Below are 9,493 nucleotides of genomic sequence, written 5' to 3' on the forward strand. Positions count from 1 at the left end.
TCTTTTTCAAACTTGGTCTTGGTATCAGGTATACAGCATCAATGTGCAGCATGAAATACTATAACGGTCATATCTGTGTTTGATATTTACTGTATAATGAACAAAACAGCCATGCCCTACATAGCCAAAATGCAATAACAGCCATAATCAGTCAATCCCAGCATACAGTACACTGAAAATGGACTTAAAGACAACTCCTTTGTCTTGGTTCTTCTTCACAAATTCAGAAAATACATAAAATCAGAGACAACTGACAAGGTAGATGTGGTGCGTAGGGAGTTTCTTCCAAAATCCATGTGATGTAAGGTTTTAAGCTGCAATTCTATGACAGCCATGCCCCTTTAAGACACTAGGAGAATGAATGGAGGTCAACAATCATTTAGGAGATTGGACTGGAGCCCACTTTGTTGCATTGGTGACACGTGGTATGGTTTATCTTGGTTACCATATTGAAACGTGGTAACAAAGTCTGATGGTCTTCGATAAAACCACACCACCACTATTAAAACTACCAGATTTGCTAAGGCACTCTGCAGGCAGTTGAATGGTAATGGTCATGCTGTAACTACAGTTGGCCTCTTTTGGCCAGGCACAGGTAGTATAAGGAGCAGTGTTTCTCTCACCTTTCATGCCCAATTTGAGCTTCATAATTTCATATAAAACCACATTTAATTTACCTAAATAAGATATTATATATAAACACCATTAACTGATTTTTTTTTTTTACATCTACATCATTTACATCTGGCTTGACTTCCCTTAAGTAGTGTTTCACAACATAGCATATTCAGGCCTAGTAATATGGTCAAATCTTTGAAATTCCAAACATCATTTTCAAAACCTAAACAGTTCTGAATAGTTTTAAAAAATCTAAATAAAATATAAAATGTTTAAAAACATTGTGTAAACATTAACAGTGAAAACTTTAAAACACAACCAACCCCCTGACCCCCCCAAAAATAACAAAACAAAAAAACCTATCAGATCAAGCGTGTGTGTCCTCTTATGCTGGGGACAGGAAGATGTTGAAGAGGATGGCGAAGGCCAGGAAGATTATGTATCCCACGATGCATAGCCAGAAACGTGGGTCCTTCAGGAGCTTCTTGTTGTAGTCGCTAAAGAAGACGTAGCCGATGGTCATGCCAGCCACGCCACCAGCGATGTGAGCGACGAAAGACACCTGGCCCAAACAAAGTAGTTTCACTTAGTTTACCGTTATTCAGAAGGGAAGCAGTGATGTAGGCTACTGTTAAGATGCTACCCTGCAGAACCCTGCAAGGCTTCGTTGTCTAAAGGGGACCGCTGTTATTTCCCTGCCTGCAGAGAAGAGAAGAGCCCTAACTTTATGTTGCATCAACGTGGGCGTGTATATACTGTATGTGAGATGCTAATGTTGGCTTTTGTGTGACCCAGGGGCCCAGTGCTAGCTTACCTGAGGCAAATCGGACAGCTCAAGCGATGGCCCTGTGCTGCAGGGCCGTCGTTAGGCCTATTTTAGGGGGGCTTTAGCCCCCCCTGCATTAGTATTAGCCCCCCCTTAAACGATTTTGCAAAAAAAAAATATATATATATATATTTTTTTTATTTTTTTTTCCAAAAACAAATGCAGTAAAGCACTGAATACGAACCACCAAGAAAGCAAGTTAATCTGAATACAAGTTCCTGTTTGCTTATTTATTGTTTAATGCCACTTACATCCTACTGCACAGCAATTAAAGCAGGGTGCACAGCAGTATGTTATACGGGGGGGAAACAGGTAGAGGATTGTGCTTTGTGACTAACACCTCGAGAAAAGTGTAATTACATACACGGATGATAATTTCCGACCCAAAGTACCAATTTTCACTCACAATACCCGTGTAATAAATCCATTTCACATTGTCTTGAAATTGCAGTTGAGCTTTAATATCTGTCTTAACAGTTTGAAAACACACATGAACTGATTAAAATAGCTACAAATGGAGTAAAAATTACCTAATATCTGCCGGGGATGCATCGTTTTCCAAGTAAGGAACCTGTTTGAATGAATCGCTTCCTGACCCCTGCTTCTCCTGGAGACGGGCATTTAGTAACTCCTTAAAGTTCCTAGTCCTTCTGTAAATTATGCTCACAACATTTTTATCTAATCATTTTAATTTCCATACGTAATATTCATGAGTTGAAACATTTTGAAATGTTTTGTTCAGCTTACATATAAGCAGTGTTGGGTAAGTTACTTTTTAAAAGTAGTTAGTTACTTTACTTTAGTTACTGCGTTCAATTGTAACTGAATTACTTTACTTATTACTAAATTTAAAAAGTAACTTGTTACTTATTACTTTACTTTACTTTTTCGCGGGAAAAGGGATTTTAACCAGCACACCTCATAATACACCTGCTTCCCAAGGTTGTAGGCCGGCTGTGTAAATGGCCTAATATTTTAATCTGTGCAAACTGTAGGCCTACCTCTATGGAATCCCTCATATAGGCCTATTGTCATTCTCACATCTAAAATGCATTTCATGATTGCCCTGTAGGCCTGCTTATAACAGTGTCAATACATTTGAATCTAGTCTAACATTACACCATAGAATAGAATATTGTCTTTTTATTGTCATGTCAGCATTAAAATTACTTTTGGTCTCACAGAATAAAAACAGAATGAGTAGGGTGAGGTGGCCATACCAAACAGAAATGTTGTAGGTAGGACACTCTGCTTACATGCTCTCCTAGATGTTGCAGCTTAGGCTACTCCAAAGCCTTTCAGTTTCCTGCTCATTGCATTGCATATGTGTCAACATTATTACTAAAGATTCTGCCGAATGCAGAATCCGTTCGTGCTGGAAGACGGTTTGATCAGGCACATTTGAATAGCCTGAAGAACGTGGCGGCCTCAACGCCATGGTGTTGCTTGCTCTGTTGTTCACACGTTATTATTCCCAATTACTTGACTCGTGCTGGCTGCTGCTGCTGACGGAGCTACCCAAATAGTTTTTTTTTGACGTGTAGCCTATTTAACGGTCATCAGTGAGCACAAAAGAGGCTATGGCATTTGCGATATGGGGTACAGCTGTTTTAGAATGCATTTGCGTAACGATGAACTCGGAATGACTGTAGATTTAACTGCGCAGCGAATCACTTTCACTTTCCCTCTATGGCGTAAATTAAAAGGTTAGAAAAAAATTGTGGTGGAACTCCAAGTATTGTAGCATAGGTTAACCACATCACAGCGCAATGGGCTCATGTGAAAGTCCCAGTGAAAGACGAGGAAGGAACAGCAGACTGCGTGCGCGCGCCCTCACACACCCACTTTTGAGAGCTCGAGAAGGGCTGGGGAAAACAGCCCAGACAGAGCTCTTCTCGCATCTAGAACTACTAATAACAGCAGACTTTCAAGGCTGAAATTTATAACGAGTAACGACCGTTACGGCAGCGCAGCAACTGTAATTAAATTACTGACATTTGAAGAGTAATGCGTGACGTTCCTACGTTAGTGCCAAAAGTAATTGAATTACGTAACGACGTTACTTAGTAACGCGTTACCCCCAACACTGCTAATAAGGAATGTTCATTAAAATGTGAATAGTTTAAACATCTATATGGTGCTCTTAAAATAATTGTAGAGACGCTTTTGCACACTTCTAGGTAGGCAAGTGCGTAGGATATTATCCCAATGGGGTTGTCATTCAAGTGTAAAGAAATCCTGCACACTGTCCATTCCACCAACAAACTTTAATACAACATGAAGAAGGTCGGATGACCAAAACAATGTATTAAAGTTTGTTGGTGGAATGGACAGTGTGCTGGATTTCTTTGCTCTTAAAATAATGAATTCATAGACAAAACCTTAGCAGATGAGCTGAAAAAAATTCAGTGCGCGCTCTGCGCGCGCATTTTCTTCCTCTGGGGCTAAGCCCACCCTGTCTCTCAAACCTAGTGACGGGCCTGCTGTGCTGGCTAATCCATATTGTTTCGCTAGTTCTTCAGGAAAGGGGGACAACAGGTCTGGAAAATGGACCGTATTGCATAGGGCCCGACCGATATGGTTTTTTCAGGGCCGATACCGATACCGATATTTATGAAAATGGGAGGCCGATAACCGATATGTGCAACCGATATATAGAAATATTGTTCAAAATAAAATGTAATGAAATATAAATTATTATTATTATATATATAAACATATATTTAGTTATAACAATGAACTCTCATGGACTCAAATTGGGGAAGAGCAGAATAAAAGATGCATTCAGAACGAAACGGCTGCAAAATTGGTTGTGAAAGTTATACAAACTTATCGGAGGAAATTTATTAAAAGTATGGCGGATACCGATATCCCAAAAATGTTAAATATCGGCCCGATATATTGGTGGGGCCGATATATCGGTCGGGTCTTAGTCTTGAATGCACCAGTATGTCAACTAAGCAAATTTGCTGGGGAGAGAAGAGACTGCCCTCTGCCCTCTACCCTCTCTCTCTCACCCACAGGTCTTCCGATGATCATCACCTCTACCTTCTCATGCGCACCTGCTCGTTTATATGGGCAGTCCCAAACCAACCAACACTTTCGCCCCTGTACTGGGTAACGCTGTGTGTCGATGGAAGTGTACTGTCTCCTGCACTGACCTCTCCCTACTGTAACAGCTACAAACAACAGCATGGGGACAGCAGGTCAGTCACCTAACTGCACACTACCTCAACTCACACAAGGCCATCTCACTTGGTCTTTGTCTTGTGTTCTTTGGATTAACACATTCATTTAGTGTAAAATATCATGTAAGTAAGTGGTAACAAATACCAAAGGTCCACGTTGACTAACATAATTTTGCCAGAAAAATTAAGCCATAATAAACCCCACTATTTGCCTAATTTAGGAGAGGTAATAATTACTCTGTGTTAACTAGGTCACCTGCTTGGAATAGCCCCTGAGGGAAAATGGTAGGGCCTTACGTCTACCACACTAAGGAGCTAAGATCTGGGTCCTGTCTGTTCACTCGTTCACCAAACAATGTGGATGACATCATGGTTCTTCCTGCATAGTGCTTCATAGAGTGAACAGCTGTATAGTTACAACTACAGATTATTGACTCCATAGCCAATAATATAGCTAGCCAATAGTTAGCCATATTCAATCAACATATCACTAGAAGAAATGATGGTATGACAACATTACTTTAATCAAATTTACCGCGCAAGAAATGGATTAGGGCTTGTCTCAGCACGTTTATCCCCCACTCAAAAACACAGGACCCTGAGTCATTTCTTTAGGCATCTTTACAGTGAAACAGAGCCTTCTCCAAACCTGTCGGACCAGTAAGACGGGACGTCAAGACCAGCCCATGGCCCACGGCCCTACCATCACTAAAACTACTAACCCCCTGTCTGTTACCACGGAGACCAGAGGGATTCCGTGGGCTTTAAGAAAGAGCAGGCGGGTCCAAACTTGCCTGACATTATCAAGTTTCTGCCCACCAGTTTTGTCAAGCTGGATTTCATAGGAGTGCTGGAAAAGCAGACATGACACACATGCACGCATGTTTACCTTCATTCCAACTTCATCACTTAGAAATCTTCTGTAGAGTGCAAAGCCCACGTCTGTGCCCACTGCAAAACAACAGGAAATGCTACATCACACAAAGGCAACACAAATACTCCCCAGTGACATTGACACACACGCACGCAGTCACGCGCACACACACATTTTCCTGGGAAGTGTTTGAGGTCTAACAGGAAGGAGATCTCAATCACACAGAAAGATGGCCTTAGCACTGACTACACACACACATGTGTGTGTGTGTGTGTGAGTGTGGTGTGTGTGTGTGTGTGTGTGTGTGTGTGTGTGTGTGTGTGTGTGTGTGTGAAGAACTGAGTACATACCGATAGCCAGGATGACCACTATTCGGAATATCCCTAGCAGAGGGATCATCTCCCTGTAGTTCTAGGAGAGAGAAGAGAAGAGAAGAGAAAAGAAAAGAAAAGAAGAGAAGAGAAGAGAAGAGAAGAGAAGAGAAGAGAAGAGAAGAGAAGAGAAGAGAAGAGAAGAGAAGAGAAGAGAAGAGAAGAGAAGTCTGAAAAGTGGCACACACACTATGGAGTGCGTGTGGGCCGCAAAATGCTTCATGTCAAATGTCTCACCACAGCACATTGTATACTGCTCATCTTCAAGATGTGAACCAAAACAACAACCCCCTCCTCCAAACACATTCCATACTGTAGGCCAGTAAAATGACCACAGACAGATACCCTCTAATTCACTCTCCATTTGGACAGTCACGGAATAGACAGATGTCTGGTCTCCAGAGGAAATGCTGAACAATTGACTATTATGCTGCATCAAAATTACACATGCTTTGCAACTGACAGCTAGCATATTTGAAAGAGAACATTTGACCACTCCAACAATTGCACCATGGCTCATTACAGTACAGTACATTACATAGACTGTATTGTAATCTACAGTAGGTAGGTTACATGTATGCAGATATTTTTAAAAGTGTATATTTTTTAGCCGTTTACATATGTTTCATTTTAACACGTGAGGAACAAAAGGGTAGTGTCAGGGTCATAGGTGATTCAGTGCGACAGTGACATTAATATGGGGTTTGATCCCTTGTTTAAAGGTAAAGTATGTAGGATTGTGACCAGAGTAGGCATCGCAACGATGCTGCTCACTGCAAAAAGGCTGCCAGATTCTCTCCTTTATGCACCTTTATTCCAAATACAATAGTGCACTTTCAGTGCATAATAGATAAAACTGCTTTGTACAGAGTTTGCACACTTCAATTGGGTAGCACTTTTTTTGTTTTACACTGTCACATCTGTATTGTGTGCTCGTTCCCTTCTCTTGCTACATGATTTGATCCTGGAATCCTTTCAGCTCGAGACCAAATGCCTAAACCTTGGACAGGAGCTACCTCCACAATGTTTACATACCAGAACTGTTGCCTGAACAGGAATTAGGCCAAGACAAAGCTAAAGCTGAAGCATGCGGTATGCTTCTTGCACAGAGAGCAACACGTTTTGTGTACACCACAAGCAACAAGCAAGCACGTCATGCGGGACACAGAATTGCCACACAATAGCCAGAGAAGGTTTAAAAATGACAACATTCTTTGTCTTGTTGACATGCAATAGTGGTGTGTGCATTCTGCACTGAAGTATAGCCCCAATTTGAAGCTGTTAACTACTGTGCGACGCTACTAACCATTACAGCATCCATGACGTAACCCTCAGTAAGACACTTCTAAGGCACAGCACACTAAGACACACGTGCATAAATGGGCTTGCATGCCCATGGTGACACAGGTGTGAGTCCAGCCTGGGTCATATCCCAACCCTACCCCATCTCTCTCACTCATTCCCTGTCCCACTCTTCACTATCTCGATCATAATAAAAGCAAAAAAGTCTCGAGAATACTCACCACTACTGCGTTCATGAAGTATCCTCCTAAAAGTGCGTAGACGCCTCCTGACGCCCCGACTAGAGCACTACTGGGATCAAATATGGAGCTGGCCAGGGAGCCTATCAAACAAAAAAGGCAGCGTATACACACATCAGTAACACAGGTGCTGGACCAAACAGAGGAGGAGTAAAAAGAACAAAATGAAGTTCCACAACACTAATCTATTCTCCCAAAAGTTTACCAGCACATTTCGGAAGCTCAGTCCTTCATTGAAGTGCACTTTGAGGAAGGCTTGAGCGTCCGAAACGTTGTTGTTAAACTTTTGGGAGTATAGACCCTGGATAACACAAGCACACACATTTGACCTACCCACCCACCCACACACACACAGTGTAACAGTGTATTAATGATGGGCACCTCCCTGAGACAGACGCATACACACACGCACGCACGCACGCACGCACGCACGCACGACTACGCTGCTTGGATGAAGAAACACATACTTTGCTTTGGAATGAAAGTCATCTCTAAGTGTTCAAATGCCTTCACAGTGCTGTCTATAGTCACAACAACAGACAGACGTTCTACTACAAATAGGCTTAGCATACTAGAATGCAGCCCTGACTGATGAAGTGAGATCTGTTTTGAATCCTCTATCTGCCATTGGTGTTAAGTTCTGTAGAACAAGACAGACAATAAGAATTAATTAAGTAGTCAATTTAAGCCTGGTGCATTACACTTTTTTGGGAAGTAATCTGCCATTCATGAAATACTACTATATACCACATGATGCAATAACCAGACAACACAGAATCATTTCCCCACTCCATTTCATAACGATGCATAATAAATAGTACTACATTGTGTAATATGCATTGTGGAGGCAAAAATGTCAGGACAGATTTGGTATGTTGAGAGTCAATGGGTAAAGGAGAGGTGCAGGGGTGGTGCCAAACATGTGTCAGGTGTGTTGTACCTGCAAGCACTCCGCACAGGTAGACCATGCCGACCTCAAAGCCCTTGTGGACCAGCTCCAGGGGAATGCCCAGCAGCAGCTGCATGACCAGGTTACCCAGGATATGCTGCACCCTACACACAACACAACACAGGAGAGGAGAGGAGAGGAGAGGAGGAGGGCAGAGGAGAGGAGGGCAGAGGTTAGAGGGATAGAGGTGTGTGTGTGTGTGTGTGTGTGTGTGTGTGTGTGTGTGTGTGTGTGTGTGTGTGTGTGTGTGTGTGTGTGTGTGTGTGTGTGTGTGTGTGTGTGTGTGTGTGTGTACAGAATACCTAGGACATGCTGCACCCTACACACAAGGACAGGGCTGAAGGGGGTTCGAGGGCTGCGTCTGTGTATTATAGTACGTGTGCATATTAGCACTGGTTGTACCACATGACGTCTGGCATTTAAAAAAATGTCAGCGACTTATGTAAAGCATTCATGAAAACATCAAAGGCCATGACTCTTCTATACACTGACTGGACACTGGGGATACCAGATCCACATCAGCTGTGTCAACATCTCCTGGTGCCATGTCTGCTATTCAACTGCAGCAGTGTGGAGAAGGCAGACTGAGGCGAATAAGGGCAAACATGACTAACGCCCATGCCCATGCTGTACTGGACTGGACTAGTGCTTATGCTTATGCCCACGCTTCACTGCAGCTATTTCCATACGAGTATGGGCAGGGTGGCAAGGCTGCTTCTGGGTAAAAATGGCTAACCACACACAGCTCCACCCTAACCAGTGGGGACTGGGAGCCACACACAGCCAAACACAAGAGTCCCGGGCTGAGGAGAGAGACGTACTTGGGCTGTGCTGTTTGCTGTGACTGCTAACACAATACAAAGGTTGCTTTCAGATAATTTCTGTCCCACGGTTGGGTGCTTAAAATTTCATTGGCACAATTGAATTTACATATTCAAATTCAGATACGAACAGAGAACTCTTTGCATTTAACATTTGAGTGGGTTTTTTGGATAAATAGTGTACACTGCCTCATTCAAACTTCAGCTGTTGGGTCTTTGGCTTCTGTTGTGTTTTACCCAAACACCCCAACCCTAGCTGAGGAGTATTTTCAGAGCCAGTGAGGCAGAGAAATTTTCTTTAAGGG

At 42.6% G+C, this 9,493-nt stretch overlaps 1 protein-coding gene across 1 annotated transcript in view; it reads right to left on the bottom strand.

The window, feature by feature from the left end:
• The window catches only part of rhbdl2 (rhomboid, veinlet-like 2 (Drosophila)), a 13,874-nt gene continuing 4,381 nt past the window's right edge, over positions 1-9,493 (bottom strand). The window contains exons 4-8 of the mRNA XM_063199215.1: positions 8,359-8,471; positions 7,401-7,501; positions 5,857-5,917; positions 5,522-5,583; positions 1-1,180 (exon numbers count right to left, since the gene is read on the bottom strand). Of these exons, the coding sequence (XP_063055285.1) occupies positions 1,004-1,180; positions 5,522-5,583; positions 5,857-5,917; positions 7,401-7,501; positions 8,359-8,471 (514 nt within the window). The 3' untranslated portion in view covers positions 1-1,003. The remainder of the gene's footprint in view (positions 1,181-5,521; positions 5,584-5,856; positions 5,918-7,400; positions 7,502-8,358; positions 8,472-9,493) is intronic.

This window comes from Engraulis encrasicolus, chromosome 5 (genome assembly GCF_034702125.1).
Source record: "Engraulis encrasicolus isolate BLACKSEA-1 chromosome 5, IST_EnEncr_1.0, whole genome shotgun sequence".
NCBI classification, from domain to species: Eukaryota; Metazoa; Chordata; class Actinopteri; order Clupeiformes; family Engraulidae; genus Engraulis; species Engraulis encrasicolus.